At 39.9% G+C, this 20,693-nt stretch overlaps 1 protein-coding gene across 2 annotated transcripts; it reads right to left on the reverse strand.

The window, feature by feature from the left end:
- Positions 1–4,012: 4,012 nt before the first annotated feature.
- rabep2 (rabaptin, RAB GTPase binding effector protein 2) lies at positions 4,013–20,491 on the reverse strand. 2 transcript variants are annotated; one of them, XM_017682414.2, is made up of 13 exons: positions 20,022–20,491; positions 17,878–18,033; positions 17,570–17,658; positions 16,016–16,387; positions 14,727–14,822; positions 13,849–13,947; positions 11,475–11,588; positions 11,311–11,389; positions 11,158–11,169; positions 8,321–8,376; positions 7,036–7,134; positions 6,725–6,841; positions 4,013–4,808 (listed from the first exon to the last, which is right to left on the reverse strand). In XM_017682414.2, the coding sequence occupies exons 1-13, from the start codon at positions 20,074–20,076 to the stop codon at positions 4,704–4,706; spliced, it is 1,449 nt and encodes a 482-aa protein (XP_017537903.1). In that variant the 5' UTR covers positions 20,077–20,491; the 3' UTR covers positions 4,013–4,703. The 2 variants fall into 2 exon arrangements, with proteins under 2 accessions (XP_017537903.1, XP_017537902.1); XM_017682413.2 differs by having other exon boundaries at positions 17,878–18,036.
- Between the last annotated feature and the right edge of the window lie 202 nt (positions 20,492–20,693).

A 20,693-nucleotide genomic window follows, 5' to 3' on the forward strand; every position in this document is an offset into this window, starting at 1 on the left:
GATCTGTAATGACAGCAGAACCCTCTTGGTGCTATATGCCATTAGTAAAAAAGTTCTGTAAAGAACCACATAACAGATTTTCCATCATAGACAAAAAAAACATTAATTCATACAAAGTAACATTTAAGCATTCAAATCCTTCCAGCAGAACCAGCCTTTAAAGAAATCCTTAAGGAACTTTTTAAAATATGCCCAATTATGCAGACAGGAACTGTAACACTGTTTGTCTCGTTGACTTGAATAGGCATGCATTATCCTGGTTTTACCTTATATATGATCTTTGTCTGTATGTTGCTATGACAGAATTTATGACAGTAGTCCTCTCATCCAAATACATATTTTAAAGCAATACCTTCTGCAACCTACGCTGGACAGTGCTTTCGGGAGGAATACAGATTAATTAATGACTTGACAGATCATGACTGATTATTACATAAAATTATATATCTCAGCAATAACTCAGCAATCAACTGTTGAGTGAAGGGACAGTTTAATAAAATATGTTTAAAAGGAATGATAAAGCCCAAAAAGAAAACAAAACCATACAGAAAATGTCTGTTGTAGTTAATTTACTGTTTACTGTACTGATTATTAAACCCCAGAAGAGCACACTAAACATGATGAATATTATTAGGATATAGATCACTTGATCAATACATTTATTCCTACAGAGTTACTGAAAAGTACATACTGGACTAGTGTCCCAGACAATGATTAAGCTATGTTTAAACTAAAAGGGGTTAAAAATCTCTGCTGATCATATCGGGACACAGGACAGTTCATACATACAATGGTATGCAAACGTTTGGACTCTCCTGGTCAAATTAAGCGAAAATAACATATCCTCTACAGAGAACACAATTGAACATTTAATTAATTTAATTAGAATTGGAAAAAATAAAACATAAAATGTGCTTTAACTTTTGCACTGGCCACATTTTAGTTTTTTTTCCAGTATGTTAAACTCAGCATATAAATGAAAATTATGCACTAAAATTTGCTGAAAAGGGTCATATTTAAGCCTGTTCATTGTAGAGGATCTGTTAACTTGTTTTCACACACAACTGCAAAGGTATTTCTATTTGGCCAAAAACAAAATGAGGACGATAAATTAATACACCAGTCTGTTTTATTCCCTGCAGCAGAATGCGTTTCTGAAGAGTGTTCCAGTGTCTTATTTTAGGCAGTCTTGGTCAGTAAAATGCCCTGACATAATTCCTTTTGTATAGGCTTGAACTAACAGACTACTTCACTGTTATTAACGCTCTTCCCAAATGTGCACATACGAATGTTTTGGCAAGTGTATTGTGTACGTTTGATATCCAAGACTAGCGTATTTTATCTGTTTCCTACATCAGATGTGCTCTTTCCCTCCTCATGCTGGTGTGTACTGCTGTAAAATAAAGAGATGTTCTTTGTCTTTATTGCCAGTCATTAGATGTCATGACTGGGAACCTTAATGGGGGGGGGGGGGCAGTGACAATTTGACTGCTGCTTCTTGTCAATACAGCCTTCCATTCTTTTTCCTCCCTAGCCCTGTTGTTTTATTTAAGCAATACCAGTCAGACTAGCACATTTAGTTCACTAAAATGTGAAATGAGTTCATTTTACATCTCTTTTGTCATTTAAACTGTAATATTATTTATTGATAACAATATTTCTGAATGAATATAGAACAAGACACTGATTAAAATGTCTTATTGATAAACTTTTTTTTTTTTTTTTAAGTTGATGTAAACAACTGTTTAGTTTCAAAATGGTCCCCATATTAATGGGGGCCCCCACATAAATGGCCCCCATCTATGCAATACAGTCTACATATGGAACCTAAACAAACAAAAACTGTCTGCTTGTGTGTGTGTATATACATATTTTATATTTATCTAAAATATATATATATATATATATATATATATATATATATATATATATATATATATATATATATATATATATATACACACACACACACACACACACACACACACATTATATATATATATATATATATATATATATATATATATATATATATTACGCATTATACATACGCACACACAAACAGTATCTCACTAAAGTGAGTGATTACACCCCTCACATTTCTGTAAATATTTTATTACATCTTTTAGTGGGACTACACTATAGAAATGAAACTTGGATATAACTTAAAATAGTCAGTGTACAGCTTGTATAGCAGTATAGATTTGCTGTCCTCTGAAAATAACGCAACACACAGCCATTAATGTCTAAATAGCTGGCAACACAAGTGAGTACACCTCACAGTGAACATGTCCAAATTGTGCCCAATTGTGTTATTGTCCCTCCCTGGTGTCATGTGACTCATTAGAATCACAAGGTTCCAGGTATGAATAGGGCTGTTAAATTTGGTGTTTTGGGTACAATTCGCTCATACTGGCCACTGGATAATCAACACGGCATCTTATGGCGAAGAACTCTCTGAGGATGTGAGAAATTGAATTGTTGCTCTCCACAAAGATGGCCTAGGCCAGAAGAAGTTTGCTAACACTCTGAAACTGAGTTATAGCATGGTGGTCAAGGTCATACAGTGGTTTTTCAGGACAGGCTCCACTCAGAACAGGTCTTACCAGGATCGACCAAAGAAGTTGAGTTCACGTGTTCAGTGTCATATCCAGGGGTTGGCTTCAAAAAATAGACGCATGAGTGCTGCGAGCATTGCTGCAGAGGTTGAAGAAGAGGGAGGTCAGCCTGTCAGTGCTAAGACCATACGTTGCACAATGCACCAATTCGGTCTACAATGGCTGTCATCCCAGAAGGAAGCCTCTTCTGAAGCTGATGCACAAGAAAGCCTGCAAACATTTTGTTGAAGACAAGCAGTCATGGAACCATTACTGGAACCATGCCCTGTGGTCTGACAAGACCAAGATAAACTTGTTTGGCTCAGATGGTGTCCAGAATGTGTGGTGGCACCCTGGTGAGGAGTGCCAAGATAACAGTCTCTTGCCTACAGTCAAGCATGTTGGTGGTAGCATCATGGTCTGGAGCTGCATGAATGTTGCTGGCACTGAGGAGCTGCGGTTCATTGAGGGAAATATGAATTCCAACATGTACTGTGACACTCTGAAGCAGAGCATGATCCCCCTCCCTTCGGAAACTGCGCTGCACAGCAGTTTACCAACTCAACAACGACCCCAAACACACCTCCAAGATGACAACTGCCTTGCTGAAGGTAAATGGGATGTACTGGCCAAGCATGTCTCCAGACCTAAACCCAACTGAGCACCTGTTGGGTATCCTCAAGCAGAAGGAGGAGGGGCACAAGGTGTCTAACATTCACCAGCTCTGTGATGTCACCATGGTGGAGTGGAAGAGGATTCCAGTAGCAACTGTGCAAATCTGGTGAATTCCATGCCCAAGAAGGTTAAGGCAGTGCTAGAGAATAATGGTGGTCACATGAAATATTGACACTGAGCACAATTCGGACATGTTCATGTGAGGGGTACTATTAATGGCTGTGTGTTGAATTATTTTCAGAGGACTGTAAATCTATATTGCTATACAAGCTGTACATTTACTAATTTTACGTTATATCGAATTTTCATTTCTATAGTGTAGTCCCATGAAAAGATATAATAAAATATTTGCAGAAATGTGATTGGTGTATTCATTTTGTGAGTTACTGTATATAATATGTAAGTGTGTGTGTGTATTTATATATATATTGCTTTTCAATCAGGAACAATACAGGATAGCCAATCAGAACATTGGTCATTTACATGAAATATGAAAGATACACTAACCAACCAATATAAATCTATGGGATAAAGAAGTGAACACAAGATGACGAAAACAAGTAAAATGTAGGACACTGGCACTTTAACATAGCCAATTTTTCCATTTTCTGAACGTCCTGAGTTTGCATTGATACCAGGCGTGATTTACTCAACTTTGATAACTTCATGACTTTTTCATTTTATTAGATGTCAGTAGCAAGTAGAGCAAAGGCTGTCAAGCACTCTGTCCTGCCATCATGTAAGCGTTGCTGCTTATCTAACAGATTTATTTTTGGTCACCGTAGCCGTCCCTACAACCATCAATGTTTTAAGTTACTATTAACACAGCTATGACATAACCTGATGCAGATGTCGACTCTGCTCTCTGGCTCGGACAGTTATGGAATCATAGTGATATCACCAGCCTTTTCAGTAGCATCAAATGGTGTGCAAAAAGCAAGTGTGGCACTTCTATTAGGAGTTTCTCACAGTTATGAAACTTTAGCAGGTAACAGAAATGAAAATATAAAGTGAACAAGTTCAAGAAATTAAGTGTTGTTTGTGTGTGTTAATAAAGACAGCAGGTGGTATAAGGAAGACTCACCATAGGAGACTCGTTGATACTCTTAGTTTACAGCTACCCTGTCTTGTTAATACACACAAGATCATAAAAAAAGACCTGTAAAAAAGTTTATGAACTGTTATGAAAGCTTAAAATTCAAGTAGAACCAGTTATTAGTCCAGTTTCAGAAAATATTAAGCTTAGTTCTGTGCACATTAAGCTTAGCACGTAAAGTGTTTGTCATATTTCAGATAAACAGAAGTGTGAAAACAGTGTTCACTGAAACACATGGCACGTCTCCTTATTTAACCCAACACTTTAAAAATTTGATGCTCATTTCTGATGTCTTTTCACTTTGGTCCACAAAAGGGTGATGGTCTCCAGTTAGCTCACGTGGCACTGCTGTACTGGTCAGTGTCTACTTCAAGTCCTTCCCCAAGGATCTCCTTCACTTGGTCCAAGGATTCTGCCTGACGAATCTGCTCCAACTTCACCTGAAAAAAGAACAGTAGTACAGAAAGCTTCAGTATTTCTTAGTCTCAGAAGATTTCTTGTATTACAAAGCTCCACACATAAAACTGAGTCAAATATATCTAGCCACTTAAACACTAGGGGCTCATACAGTACTGTGCAAAAGTGAGACCATTTTTCATTTACTTAGTTTCCAGACAAGCTTTCATCTTTGAGAGATAGGAGAAAATCAAATTCCATGCTTGCTTAGATCTCTCTGTCCATCCTTTCACTGTGAGAAGACAACTCAACACAATATGTCTGAAAGGATGTGCAGCTGTCAAGAAACCATTACTAAGAGATTACATAACTAAGCTTCTGATGTTCTTTGAACAATGGACTGGCCATCCTAGAGTCCAAACTAGAGGTGTGCACAGTATTGTTTTTTCTGTCCCACGCCCACCCACTCCAACAGAAAACCTACTCCATGTGTCCCACTCCTGCCCACAACCTAAACATTTTGTCTCTCTCCTGCTCCTGCCACAAGATTTGAACAACTGTCTTCCACCTACGGTAGTCATGGCTGAAAATTACTGCCATAGGTCAGACTTGACTTTAGTCATGGTTATTCACACATAATCACCAAATTTAACATAAATCACCAATTTACTAAGCACACTTTCCACAGCGATGGCCATGTGACTGTCTAAAGGCTCCGCTGTTATTGCAATGCAAAATACAATGAATCATGTGACTGGTTGCTTCTATTAAGAAGGATATATGTATATTATGTATTTATATATCGCTGCTGTCGGAACAAAACCTTGTATCTCCATTTTTGTTGTTTTTCAGTTTTTTACATAATTCTAAAGTACCCATTGTTCTTTACCTTATGTGTAAATTTCATGATGAATGGACCAACAGAAAAGACCCAAAAAAGTCTGGTTCCTTTGACTTGCATTAAAAGTAGAGTAGGTTCTTTTCTTCTCCTGTAAAGTTCTCATTTTGGAGATACAAGGTTTTCTTCTGACAACAGCGATATGCTAATTAATTGAGAACATGTTATTTTAGCCTTAAATTAATTTGCGGAATTTCCCATATAATACTGAAAATACTGCAAGAGCTCTAGTCCAGATCTCAACAACACATATGAATATGTTTGGAATTACTTGGGATTCGGAGAAGTAGAAAATACAAACACCTTCTAAGACTGAACTGCATCCTTGCATATTTCTTTTGAAAACCTAAAGTAAGTCTTCTGAAAAGAATGGAAGCTGTGATAAAGGATGCACTAAATACTTAAAATGTAATATTACATGTGGTTGTTAATTTTTCTGTATTAGATTTTTGTGCTGAAAAAATGAATAACTGAATATGTAAAGGCCATTCTGACTGGCTAGTACATAAACAAGATGGTCTACATCTTGAATATGTATGTGGGCCCACCTTCTTATAACTTACTACAGGTGTAAATCTCAGGCATAAGAGTGGATCAGTTCTCTAGGAAGCGATTCAATGGATCAAGAAATGTCAAATTTCCCCATGAATCAGATTTTTTTTTTAAATGCACTAAATACACAAATGTGATTAGAGGAACTATTCACACATTAATAAAAAAAACAATAAATAAAGATGTTTAACATAAATTAGAGATTTAGAATGCAACAATGAATGTACCCATTTGAAAATTACAATGATAGATCATTGACCATCCAAAATAATCAAATACAAGATTTTCAAGATTTCATCTATGCTACGGAATCACAACCTTTTGAACAGTCCATATGACGTAAAATACTGAATAATAAGTGTTCAGTGAATATAAACCTGCAGTTTAAGGGGTTCATCTGTTTGTAAAGACTAATATCACACTTCATCTATGTGTGAAGAACAGTGTTTATGTGTGCTGTCAGAGCTAACTGAGGGAACAGTCCTGATCCTCAACCACAGCTGTGTTTACCTGCAGTGACTGCGACAGCTGCACAAAGTCCCTCTGCACAGCCTGACTGGTGTCCAGCTGAGAGCGCAAACTGATCACTTGACTGCGCAGCTCTAAACACTGCTGCTGAAGAACCGTCTGAAACACACACACAGAGAGAGAGAGAGAGAGAGAGAGCGAGAGCGAGAGCGAGAGCGAGAGCGAGAGCGAGAGAGCGAGAGAGCGAGAGAGCGAGAGAGAGAGAGAGAGAGATGCTAATGTTATAAGAGACAGTGGGGTTACACAACCATATGAACAGATATAAAAGTACATGCACAGAGATCCAATTCTACCTTGTCATGGCTCTGTGTCTTGCTGTCTCTTTGTAGGTGTGAGAGCGCCACCCGAAGGCCCTGCAGCTCAGTGCGACACTCTTGCAACTCACTCTCCAACTACACACACACACACACACACACACACACACACACAATATAAAAATACACACTTCTGTTCTTTTTTCTTTAACTAACTTAAATGCACAACACATGAAAGTGGTTCTGACTTGATATAAAATTATCAGATTTATGTGTCCATACAACTCTACAAGAATTATGTTAAATTAAAGCAAAAAAATCTGATTTCTGCATATTCAACGTGGTAATGTGTATGTGGCTCAGGCCTCATTAAACCATATCTTGGGTGGACTGATCATACGTGGACAATACTATACACACATGTGAATCGGGTTCGATGTGCATTGTGATGCAATGACTGAAAAAACACCTTCAGAGGTGGTCAGGGAACCAAATGATTATTAAACATCTGTAGTGTTAAGTGTTCAGAATGGTCCTCTGCAAAAAAGAAGTACCATCTAAACAACTGCATGATCACAGAGAAGATGAAAGCAGTTGCAGTGTTTCTTTCTTTCCTCTAGGCCAAAGTGCTGCAGAGATTAGCATTTACTCTTATCTTACGCTCTTAATTCAGTTAATGAAGGTCTTACTAATTAGCTGATGAGCTAAATCAGGTGAGTTTAATGAGGCAGTGCACGGAAGTCGGCAGTGTTCTGGTCCACAAGGACTGGAACGTGACAAGTAATGTGTACTCAAACAAGGGCTAGCAGGACATTTTTGTCTGACAACAAATAAAGCAAGCAACCAATGTAGTATATGTGCATGGCAATCTTCCTCCAATCACAATGCCTGATCATTTAAGATACAAGGAAATACCAAGTGTAAAGAGCTATACATCTTGCTGTCTGCTTATTCACCAGTTATCAGATCACCCAATGTAGATCACCCAATGTAGATGTTGATATCAGGTATAAGTAAGGCACAAGTATAGCAGTAATAGCTGGACCTTGACTTCATCTTGGCTCTTTCATTCATGTTTATCAGTCACAAGACGTAGCAAAACATGAGGTTTTACTTTCAGGACTGGGGAGAGTAAATAATTAACTTTGTGAAACCGACAACAACCTTTTCCATTACATCACATATAATGGACTTTACTTAAAATAACTCCAACAGAAATGTTCAGCTCAAAAACACCCCCACACACACAGCCTTCGAAAAGCGGTGCTAGTATATGCTTGACATAAATGACATTGTGCATCCTTGTTCGTATATCCATACTAACCTTTTCTTTTTCGCTTTGGATGCGATCCGTCTCTATTTTCAAGCTGGAGAGCTGAGCTGAGAAATGAGGGAAAGAATAAACACACTGAATCATACATGCTTACAGCAGACTAATAATACTGGGCCGATTTTTCCAAAAGCATGGTAGTGTTTAACTATCAGAGACAATATTTATGATTTGATTTGAACCTCAATTCCAAAAAACTTGGACAATGTGTGAAATAAAAAAAAAAAAAGTGATTTGTAAAATAAATTTTGCCACCACAAATGCAAGTTAAGACTCTACTAAGCACCGCAGAAGCCACATATCAGCAATGTACAGGAACACTGCTGACTTGCCTAGGCTCCAAATAATCTGAAATGGACTGGTGCACAGAAGTGTGTACTGTGGTCTCATGAGTCAACTTTTGGTTTGAAAATAATGAAGATTTGGGGCAAAGAAGAAAAGGACCAACAGGATGGCTACCAGCATAATATTCAAAAGCAGGTCTCAGTTTGAAAATGTGTGGTACTTTGTGAAGTGCAAAATATACCAGCGAAGGCCATGTATGGATGTGTAGCTGAAGACTTCTGAACACTTACAAAACTAAATTGTAAGTGTTATTAAAAGGAAAGTTGCTGTAATGCAGTGGTAAACATGCTCCTATCCCACCAAATTAGGGTATATTTCCAAAAAAATTTAATTAAAAATGCTTTCAATGCTCACGTTGGCAATGACTGGGAGACCTGGAGAGGCGTGAATCGGAAGGACGGCCTGCCCGATCTAAACCCGATGGTGAATTGTTATTGGACTCTTGTGCCAGGCATGGATTGTCCATAACAAACACCAAGTTCAAAAACAAGGATGTTCATAAGTGTACATGGTACCAGAGCTCCTTGGGTCAAAGGTCAATGATTGACTTTGTCGTTGTTTCATCTGACTTGGGACCGTATGTTCTGGACACTAGGGTGAAGAGAGGTGTTGAGCTGTCAACTGATCACCATCTGGTGGTGAGTTGGATCAGATGGCAGGGAAGACTGATGGTCAGACCCGGTAGGCCCAAGTGAATAGTGAGGGTGTGCTGGGAATGACTGTCGGAGGCCCCTGTTCGGAATGATTTCAACTCCCATCTCCGGGAGAGCTTTTCTCATGTCCCAAAGGAGGTAGGGGACATGGAGTCTGAATGGACCCTGTTCAAAGCCTCCATTGTGGAAGCTGCCAGGCATAGCTGTGGCCAAAAATCATGTGTGTGCCTGACGGGGCAGTAACCCAAGAACCTCCTGGTGGACACCGGTGGTGAGGGAGGCCATCAAGCTGAAGAAAGAGCCCTTTAGGGAATGGTTGGCCCGAATGACTCCCAATTCAGCAGATAGGTACCGACAGGCTAAAAAGGTGGCAGCTGCAATGGTGGCAGAAGCAAAATCCAGGGCATGGGAGGAGTGTGGTGAGGCCATGGACAAAGACTTTCGTTCGGCCTCAAAGAGGTTCTGGACAACTGTATAGCGACTCAGGAGCAGTCGGGGTGGCTGCGCCCAAGCTGTATTCAGCAAGGGTCGAGAGACTCTGACTTCAAATGAGAACACTGTCGGTCGGTGGAAGGAGCACTTTGAGGAACTTCTTAATCCGGGAGACGTGCCTCCCTCACGGGAGTCAGGGCCAGAGCCTCCTGGGGTGTCAAGTTCCATATCCCTGGTGGAAGTCACTGAGGTAGTTGGTAAGCTCCTCAGTGGCAAGGCACCGGGGGTGGATGAGATTCGTCCAGAGATGCTTAAAGCTCTGGATATTGTGGGGCTGTTGTGGCTAACACACCTCTGCAATATTGAATGGACCTCGGGAACAGTACCCTTGGACTGGCAGACTGGGGTGGTGGTCCATATTTTTAAAAAGGGGGACTGAAGGGTGTGTGCCAATTATCAGGGTATCACACTGCTCAGCCTCCCTGGGAAAGTCTATGCAAAGGTGCTGGAAAGGAGACTCCGACCGATAGTTGAACCTCAGATTGAGGAGGAGCAATGCAGATTCCGTCCCAGCCGTGGAACAATGGACCAGCTCTTCACCCTCTCACAGATTGTTGAGGGGGCATGGGAGTTTGCCAACCCAGTCTACATGTGTTTTGTGGACATGGAGAAGACTTATGACCGTGTTCCTCGAGATATCTTGTGGGAGGTCCTCCAGGAGTATGGGGTGCCACGGCTACTACTCCGGGCCATCCAATCTCTGTACTCCTGGAGTGAGAGCTGTGTCCGTATACTTGGCATTAAGTCAGACTCTTTCAGTGTAGCATTGGACTCCGCCAGGGTTGTGCTCTGTCCATGAATATCACTCTTGTTCGTGCCCCCTGGAGACCGCCAGGTACGGCCTACCGGGACAAGACCCCGGGATCGTCCTAGGAGCCACTGGAGGGATTATATATCCAAGTTGGCCTGGGAGCGGCTTGGGGACCCTGGGAATGAGCTGGAGGTAGTTATGGGGGACAGGGTCATCTGGGATTCTCTGCTCTCTCAACTGCTACCATGACCCTATCTGGACTAGCAGTCAACGATGATGATGATGATGAATTACGAATTTAAGTAATGAAAAGTTTATAAGGTAAACCACTTCAGTGTAATACAGGTCAAGCAGGCTTTATTAATCGTTGCTTTAATTAGCATTTACTGTCCCAACTTTTTTGAAACTGAGGTTTGTATGATGCTTTTGAGTCTATTTACAGACAGTGAATTCTAAAATATGGTAAATTATACAAAATATATTGCCACAGTAATAACAAGATGAGGTGGCTCAACTACACACAGCATATTTATTTATGTTTGTAGGCATGTTTGTATGCGTGTATATAAGTATGTATGTTTTCAACTCACCTTCTAAGACCTCTGTGAAACAGAAAGAGGAGAAAATGGAAAGAAGGCACCAGTTGTTACATGGAGCACAGTTTAAATACACACCACAAAAACACTGTCAGTTTTAAATTGCTGAAGTGTATGAAGGAAGCAAAAAGAAATGAAAGGACAAACCACTTTCTTCCGTGCGCATCTCCAACTGTTCCTTCAAGTTCACTATTTCAATCCGCAGCCTCTCTTCAGAGTGTGCTCCCTATACAGACAAACACTGACTTAATTCATCTCTCCATTTCTCTGTTTCTCATACACCTCTCCTACCCCCACAGCCTGTCTGTTACCTGTAGCAACAGAGGTGGGTGTTCATCTTCTGTTGTGCTGTTCTCATCCGCCTCTTCTCCTTTCAGCCTGGACAGCTCACTGTACACTCTCCTCTGAGAGAGAGACAGCTCTGTCTACACAAGACAAGGTGCACTTACAAACAACGTCAGAGTAACTTGCTTTTTAATTGTTATCGCAATACTGGCCTTTGCATTTGTGGCAGGGCTGGACAATATGATTGTATTCATTGTGATGTAGTTTACTATGATACGTCAAAATGCGCTCTTCTGAGCATACTGGGGATATCATTAGTACTTAAATAACACTGACCAACTGCAAGTTTAATAAAAAAGAGCATAATTAGTCATGTTTGACTGGATTTACAAATCATTGGAATTTTTCATAGTATTTTGTGAATGTGGCTCTACTTGGTCTGTGCCAAATTACTAGATGCCAGAAAAAGGAATGAGCTTTTTAAACTTCTCGGTCACATTTAACAGCACTCATACTGAAGAAAAAAAAAATAACTAAAACATTCCTGTCAGCAAAACTGTTCCAATACAATGCTAATGAAAAGTCCATAGCCCCAAAAGTAAACATCCCCAGCCAGCTGCACCAAGCATGATTTAAAAAAATGTAAGAGAGAAAGCAGCAGTCATTCAAAAAGAACTGCAGCAGGAACAACAGATAAACAGAGAGCAATAAGCAATGAACTGCAGTACAGTCATCTCTGTTACTACATCCTGAGGCTGAACGATCTGGGGAAAATATCAAATTGCGATTTTTGCGATATTCCAACTGCAATCTAAATTGTGATTATTTTCTATAAATTGAGGTTCAGACCTGTTCTTTTCTGTTTGAAGCTCTAACCCCAAATGTAGGGCATCAGACTGCCAGAAAATGGTGGTTGTAATGGCACAACACATGATGCATTGGTTGCCTCTCATTGGTCTAACATATCTACAGGCAGTTTATATGTTCTGTGTTATAAAGTTAAATTTTTCCCTCTTAAAACTTTTTGATAATGTAGGCTATATAAAAAAAAAAAAATAAAAAAAAAAAATCACAGCTCTTGCAATTTGACGATATCGCTCTCTTAAATTACTATTTAAATATAAGAACGATACATTTTTTCAGCCCTATTACACCCCACGCAAAACTCCCCTGCACAGAGATGCATTGCCTAAAATTTGCACAAAAGCATTTACATGAATCAGAACTCTCCTGGAACAATGTACTCTGGTTAGGCAAAACAAAAACTGAACTATCATGTTTGGAGAAAAAATGATTTTGTGCATAATTTCAAAAAACCCCATATCTACAGTGAAGCACAAAGGTGAAAGCAACATGACATAGGGCAGCTTCTCTGAAAATAGTCCCATGTCATTGAAGGAAACCTGAATGAAGTGACATACTGGAACATACTAGAGGATAATTTCATCTTATCGGCCAAAAATAACTAATCTGGGGAGAAGATGAATGTTTTAATAAGACAACCTCAGACTGAGGAGGAGCAATGCAGATTCCGTCCCAGCCGTGGAACAATGGACCAGCTCTTCACCCTCTCACAGACAGCCACATACACATACAGCCAAAATAACTCAAGACATGTTTCTAAAAAGAAGGTGAAGGTGCTAGCATTGCCTAGCTAATTCTCAGACTTCAGTCCCAATGAAAATGTATGGAAAATCTGCAATCTTGCGAGTCCGATAGAGAGGGAACCCTAGATGGTTTGCCAAAAGGAAAGGGCCAAAAATTAAACACAATTTTGCAAAAAAGCAAATGACTTCTTACCGTAGATGTCTCAAAGTCGTAATGCATTGTGTGCATTTGTTATGTTAAGCATCAAGTAATGCAGTGCTCTCTATATGAAGCTTCTTAAGAAAACTACAAACGTTGTGGCACCTGTCTACCTTAATGAATGTTTGTTGAAGTTCCAACAGGTGATATCTTCCTGTTATTATGCTTCTAACCTGTCCAAACTCATTACCTCTCACAGTAAGGCAGTAAAGTTCAGATCTCATTTTTCAGAAACATCTAGAAATATATTTTTAAATACTGCTTTTATTTAATGGCATGGAGCACACCAATTACACTGCACTTTTCACTTTACCTTGATGTTAGATTACTCTATTTGATTTAACTTTATTGCTATTTTATCTAATGTTTTAGTTTTGAATATTGCATGCCAGCCTTTAACCATGTCATGTCACTGATTCACCAATGTGTTTTGAATATATTGCAAGGCATATTACTATAACAATATGTAGAAATATAATCGTAATATGGCATATCATGTGCAGCCCTAGTCACAAATGTACAAAAATACCCTCACACAGCTCAGGACTGACCTCAAATAAAAGAAACTCTCTAATTTGATTAACTGCTACTCACCAGTCTGCTCTGTACAGCGTTCTGTGATTGGCTAAAGGACTTCTGCAGCTCCAGGAGGAGGGCCTCAGATGTCTGTACCTGAGACTGGAGCGCTGACACCTGTGTTTCATATTCACATTTTTATGCAATGTCAAGATGTAGGGTCATACATATATCCCATATATGTATTGATCTACATGCATCATATACAGTACTATAAAAAGTTTTAAGATAAATCTGGAACCATACCTTTTTTTTTTAATTACCTCATGTCAACTGCTTTGTGCCATATACATGTTTATTTGCATTTATTCTAATGACATATGGTGTTTTTACAAGCAAAAACACACTTTCTGCTGAGAAACGGTTTAAAACATTGTCTTTATGTGTCTACGATTTTTGCACAGTATTGCATAAGTAAGTGCCCGTTTAGGGGGGGAATCATTAATAATTATAATAATTATTATAATTATTATAATTACAATTTTTCATTCACTTTTCAGTTTTCATTTTTAATCAGTTTACTTTCTCTTTTTCAGTCTTTAATACTCATTCTTTAACTTTCATCGTACTTTCCCTTTTGTATGGCCTAGATAATGGCTGCAAACGTATAGTTACAAAAGTTGACTATAATGGAATGAAGGGCTAGAAGTGTTGCAATTTTCCTCCTAAATCACTGCCTTATATGAATGATATTACGATCCTCTTCACTCTGTAACCACATGCAATGCATCATATGCTTTTTATGGTCATAAGTACCCATTTTGGGCCTTATCTTTCTGCCCAACAAAGTTTCAATAGACCACTATATTCTTCCTTACTTAAAAAAATAGAATTAGGGTTGCCATGACTGAGGCCTAAAGGTTAACGCTGTGGTCTGAGAACTGAGAGTTCTTTACCTGTTTCTGAGTTTCTGTAGTCTGTGTGTCCAGCTCTCTCTCAAGCTGTGCCTTCTGTTCTCTCAGCTGGGTCAGCTCTCCCTGTAATTCAGCCACCTGACAAGAGAGTCAACCACAGTTTAACAATCAATCATAACAACACAATAACATGAGTATCAAAAAATTAGTCAATAAGTATACAGCCTGAGTATGAAACCCATGCCTTTTCACCTCCGAGTGGACAGTACGGTAACAAACATTACATTTGCCCTAGATTCTACAATAACCAGACTATTAACAGTAATGATGACCTTTCGTTCAAAAGTGGAAGGGCAAAGGGGGAAAAAATCATGCCAAAACAACGCCCTGGTTCTCAATGTTAACTAAACAAAGGATTTCATTGTTAAATTGAAGAAGGAAACACACACCAGTGAACGTTGAGTCAACAATTCTCCCCAAAGCACCTAAATATCTTTTACTACCTCATTACTGTTGGCACTGACTGAGGAGGTGGTGCATGACTGAGCCTCAGATGCTTTCAGAAGTCAAGTAAAGCAGTACCACAAGCCAGTCCAACCATGTCATCTTATCTACATCCAGGCTACTTTCATCTATACTGCTAACATCTGGGCCCAAAAGAGGTCACCTATAGGTGTGGCAAGAGGTGCTGCAGCCCCAAAGCATTGTGCAAAATTATATTCAGTATTGATATATGCAGTATAGAGCAGCTAAATGCACTAGCCCCCCATGAGTTCAGGTGTACTATCAGAAGTATAAACATTCACTCTTTTTCTCAATGGAAAAGGACCACCATAGGACCAGAAACAGACCAAATGTTATTTCGTTGGCGAACCATTCTCAGCACAATAGCGATACAAACATGGCAGTGACATGTTAATGCGTGTTTTATTCGTACAAGTTTATAAAGCACAGCAGTGTTGCTGGTGTATACTGTGTACTCTGAATACACAGACGAGGCAAAATACCATGACTACTGAAATTAGGCAATAATGTTGAATATCTCGTAAAAATGGCTCATATCAAGATCTGTGAGATATTAGACGGTAATTGAACAGTCGATCCTCACAGTTGATGTGTTGGATGCGAGAGAAAGGGGCAGGCTTAAAGACCTGAGTGCCTCTGACAAGGGCCAAACAGTTATTGTGCTTTTATAATCAAAATTATTAATTTAATAATGCTTTTGACAAACTGGCTGGTAGACTAGACTTCTTTGAATGAATAGTCAATTAGTAAAAATCAATAGTCATACAACCCCTAATTCAGAACTGCAGCTGTTGTACTGCACTGACCCGTGCTTGGAGTGAATCCCAATCTGCATGTGTGACCAGTCTGTGCCCCGGTGGAGGCAGGTAGATGGCTTCGGGCACCAGTGTTCCTGTAGAAACCAGGGAGGCAGTGTCATCCTGAGGGGCTGGGCGTCTGGGCAGGGAGGGAGTGTCAAGGGAAAAGGAGGAGAGTGAGGCAGAGTCGCAGTGCTGGGTGTAAAATCCTTCCATATGGAGTCCTGTGCTCTCACTGTCTGACTGCTCAATCATCAGCTCCCGCGGCTCACAGTCCCCCACTGCACCTTCAGCATCAGCACCTTTGGGGGACCGAGACTCACCCTTGAGTTTCTCAGCAGGTGGAGAGGCCCCCTCCGTCCTTCCCTTCTTTATACTGTCCTACAGTGATAGAGAGTCACAAAGGGAGAAAGAAGGTCAGAAAGAAAGAAAGGCTGTGTTTCAAATGTATATTGAGCACTAATTTCATATTTGCACTTTCTTTGCATATACAGCAATGTTTTCCCACACACAGGTTATACTTGTATGCAAATTCAAAATGTCAGTGAAGTACTTTTCTTTCATTAAATCTTACAGACATACAGTCAGAATAAAATATTCTATTTATACATTTTGATTATTTAGCAGACATTACTCAAGTGTGGCGTTTTTAAACCCCTTTTGCCAGCGACTATGTAATTATACAACCAACCAAATTAGGTTTTTAATATCAGTTATAAAACACTTGGGATTCCTCTGCCAGAGCACATAAAAAAATGCACTCCTAATAAGACACTGTAATAGGCTATAATGTGACCCACTACAACCAAACAGCTGAGAAACAGATTGAAATCATCATCCTTTGCTTCACTATAGACAGCAAGTAAAACTGAGTTAGACACCAAACAGCAGTAGTTAGATCATCTGAATGTTTTATGAATAAAACTAATGTATGAAATGCTGTGACAGGATGAGCTGCCTAATGTTTTATAGTTAAAGCAGCAGCTAATTATTTCAAAAGTAAAAGAAACTGATACAGCTTAGAACCTTCCAGTGTGAATAATGTTGGTAATATGATGAGCTTTAGTGATGTTTCTAAGGTTTGTAAGTGACAAATCACTTACAGTGCAACCTGCACATCCTCAGGTAGTAGTTCAGTTTGGAGGGAAGATTAGTGTTTTCTGACCATTCTGCTGCTTCAGAATTTAAACCAGCATGTTTTCTTTTCCAGTGGTTGAAAGTAATAATAAGCTAAGTTAGACTTTTTTGTTACAGAGGACAACCTTATCCTTCATTTTCAGAAAATAAACTTTCAGCCATATTTGTTCTTTTTCTTTTGCCATCTGCTCACACATGCGCAACACTATAAACGAATTGCTGCCTCCTTCAGGTTAAGTCATTTACTTGGGCTACGCTGAATGTCACAAGTGTAAATGAAAATCAACGTAAATATCTGACGACTAATTTTTGTTGTTGTTTCAGCACAAATCACAAGTGTATGTATGAACTGAATGGGGGATGTTCTGCACATTTCACAACCCCCTGCATGTCAAACCCTGCTAACACAAACAAGCACACACATACCTTGTTATCTGGAGTGAGCCCTGCTCTCCTCCACTGAGCACGCTCTGACTGTAGTGCTGATATTCTGGCCTCATACTGCGCTGCTGTCTCTGAGGAAAGAAAGATGGAAATAGATTGAGAAAGAACATTTAGATGCTATTTAGATGTTTGTAAACTCTATTGTGCTTTTTGAACTTCTTATAACAGCTCATGTGCCATATTTTTTTCATGACACAAGCAATCTTGCTACAGTGGAACAAAAAACACACTGACGTCAGATCAATATACTTTGACTTTTGTTGCCTTTCACTTTCTGTTCCTCTCCTCACCTCTGAGGGCCTCTTGAAGCGACTGGATCTCCTGGTCGCTCTGTTTCTGCAATTCCTGCAGCTCCTCCTGTTTGCTCAGCTCGCAGATCGTCGCCACACCTTGCCAGTGCTCCAGCTGTGCTCGGCACTCGACTAGCTGGATCTGCAGACTCAACTCTGCTTCATATGGACCAAATGAAAAAAATTAAAAAGAGACTGACCCAAGCTGATCTTGTCCACGCAACTCCTTTCTCATTTCTTCGTTACATTCCAAAAGACAAGGCACACAGGACAAGACACAATCAAAGCCGCCAAGTTGCTTATGCACTTACTATCCATTTTATTAGGCACACCTACCTTGAAGCCACACTAATTAGCCATTTTTTTAGGAACACTTACTAAACTACACTTTGTAGTTCTACAATTACAGACTGTAGTCCATCTGTTTCTCTGCAAAATTTGTTTGCATCCCATTTACTTTGTTCCCCCTTAGCACCACCACTGAGCATTTACTATTTGGGCAGTGTAATCATTCCTCACTTTTTTTAATGAAAGAAACTGACGTACTATTTAAACATACTATTCACTCCCCAGTCCATACAGTTCACACATGGAAGTTAAGCTGCAAAACAGTCCATTCTGAATTTCCTGTTCTAGTGATGTCACATAAAAACTAATGAATTAACATATACAGCCTACGTCCGTTTAGTCCCACCCATTCAAGTTGAAGCTATAAAGAGTGTTTCAGCCCAGACTGCTTTTTGAATGAGGCACAACAGATGGCAGCCAATCATAACAGAGTCCATTTACATGTGTCAGACTTAAAGTTGCAGTAACAAAAACAGCCTGTTTAATTTTTAGGGACAAACGGGGAAAATGGTCATGTAAGATGAATAAAATTAAATTAAATTACAAAAACTTTATACAACTCAGGACCAGTTTCACAGTTTCCCACAAATAGATTAAATCTATTGGTAGTCTAATTGTACTGCCAATGATGAATCACCATAAACATTTTTATTAGTCTACGCTTAGGCTTTCCATGGATTACAGGAACTGGCCCACAGTGTCACTACTGGGCTGAGAATAGCCCGCCAACCAAAAATGTCCAGTCAAGAGCGTCCTGTGACAAGAAACTGACTACTGATGAAGGACTAGGAGAAGACCAGGACAATCTGTACGGCAACAGATGAGCTATCACTTCTGACCTTACAAGGCGCATCACCAAGTTAGGTGTGGACAGCAAGTGGACACAGTGTTTAAAAACAGTAGCTGTGTCTGATCCACTCAAAATACCAGATACATGCTCAGCAACTGTCCTATGGGGGCCCTGACCATTGATAAACAAGGTAAAAAAAAAAATGAGGCTAACAAATTATGTAGAGAAACCGGTGGTCTACAGTTTGCAATTGAAGAACTACAAAATCCACCAATATTGGAAGAGGACATGATAAACTGGACAATGAATGTAGATTCAAGGTGTCTAATCAAGTGGACAGAAAGTGCATACCAGGTCACTGCCTACTTGAGTACGTAGGTAAGTTAAGCTACTGCAGTTCTGGACATGATGAACACGATCAGATGTTAATTGCGTGGAAAATAGCAAAATGACACAGACAGACAAAAATCCACGACAGCAGACAAGTTCAAGACGTAACCACCTGTTGGTGGCTGACTAATTCTTATTATTACCAAATGACATAAGGTAGCATGCATCTTGGCTCCCTTAGCATTTCATAAAGCCATAAAAGCCCAAAGAAAAGCCATAATAATTTAAAAACGTTATTAAAACGTAATTTTAAAACGTTATAGGCTTCCTATTCGCCACCTTCTTGGTCGAATTTCCCCGGTCCACCTTAAATGGTGCAGCAGTTCCTTTCTGTCGCTGGCTTGTCCTGAGGCGCCAGAATGTAACTGCTGCACCATTTAAGGTGGACTGGGGAAATTCGAATAAGAAGCTGATTCAGCTCCCTTAAAATGTCTGGTATAGGCAGTTGTAGGTTAAATAAGTTAGCTAGCTAACTGGTTAGTACACAATAAACAGAACTGGCAAACCGAGTCCAGCACGAAATGACTTAAGTAGCGTTAGCTCAGCTATAAAGCCCAACTTTTTACAGCACTTTCCATGCTGCTTTGTCGTAATGCTAGCGAACTTCATGACATACCAGCAGCGTCGCTGTCCTCTTCTTGACCAGCCGCTGGCTTGTCCGTCTCCTCCATGCTCTAAGAGTCTTTAAAGTGGACCCGTCCCGTCCGTTTCAGTTTCAGTTGCGCATTAGCAAGCATGCTACATTCACGGACATTCACCTCTCTTTCCTGTTAACATTTCACCTCACCTAAAGCTCCAGAAATGAAAAGAATAGTCACAACACAGCTCGAGCGCTCAGAGGAAACAACTTTCCCCGGTTTAACCCTGCGGATATTACGCAACCATCCTTCCTCCTAAACCTCACAGGGAAAACTGAAAGAGCTGAAACAGCCCCAGAACTGCCGCTGAGTGTTTACTTCTCAGCTTCGGGGAACAACATTAACTCCAGACTGAACTAAACTGAGCAGCAAACTCAGACACGTAGTTACATCTAATGAAACACTGACAGTCAGTCGGCTTGACAGCTGACGTTGCAGGGCAGGGTTAGCGGACCCCCGCACTGCGCATGCCCGAAGTGAAACGCATTCCAGCTTGTATTCCTGACTTTGTGAGGTGTTCTGTCATTAAATCCACGGTCTTCAATATGACCAACTGATACCTCGTATGGCCGAAAGTTTATAGACACCTGCTCAACCAGCGTTTCTTCCGAAATCAAGAGGTCTAAAAAGATTTGTCCACCCTTTGCCGT

The sequence above is a fragment of the Pygocentrus nattereri genome, chromosome 14 (assembly GCF_015220715.1).
Source record: "Pygocentrus nattereri isolate fPygNat1 chromosome 14, fPygNat1.pri, whole genome shotgun sequence".
Taxonomy (NCBI): domain Eukaryota; kingdom Metazoa; phylum Chordata; class Actinopteri; order Characiformes; family Serrasalmidae; genus Pygocentrus; species Pygocentrus nattereri.

Excerpts from the sequence above, each read along its gene's own strand:
- rabep2 (XM_017682413.2), bottom strand. The coding sequence starts at position 20,076 with ATGGAGGAGACGGACAAGCCAGCGGCTGGTCAAGAAGAGGACAGCGAC. Across the intron at positions 13,948-14,726 it reads CTACAGAAACTCAGAAACAG|GTGTCAGCGCTCCAGTCTCA; the intron begins GTAAAGAACTCT and ends TATGAAACACAG. Across the intron at positions 7,135-8,320 it reads TCCAAAGCGAAAAAGAAAAG|TTGGAGAGTGAGTTGCAAGA; the intron begins GTTAGTATGGAT and ends GTGTGTGTGTAG.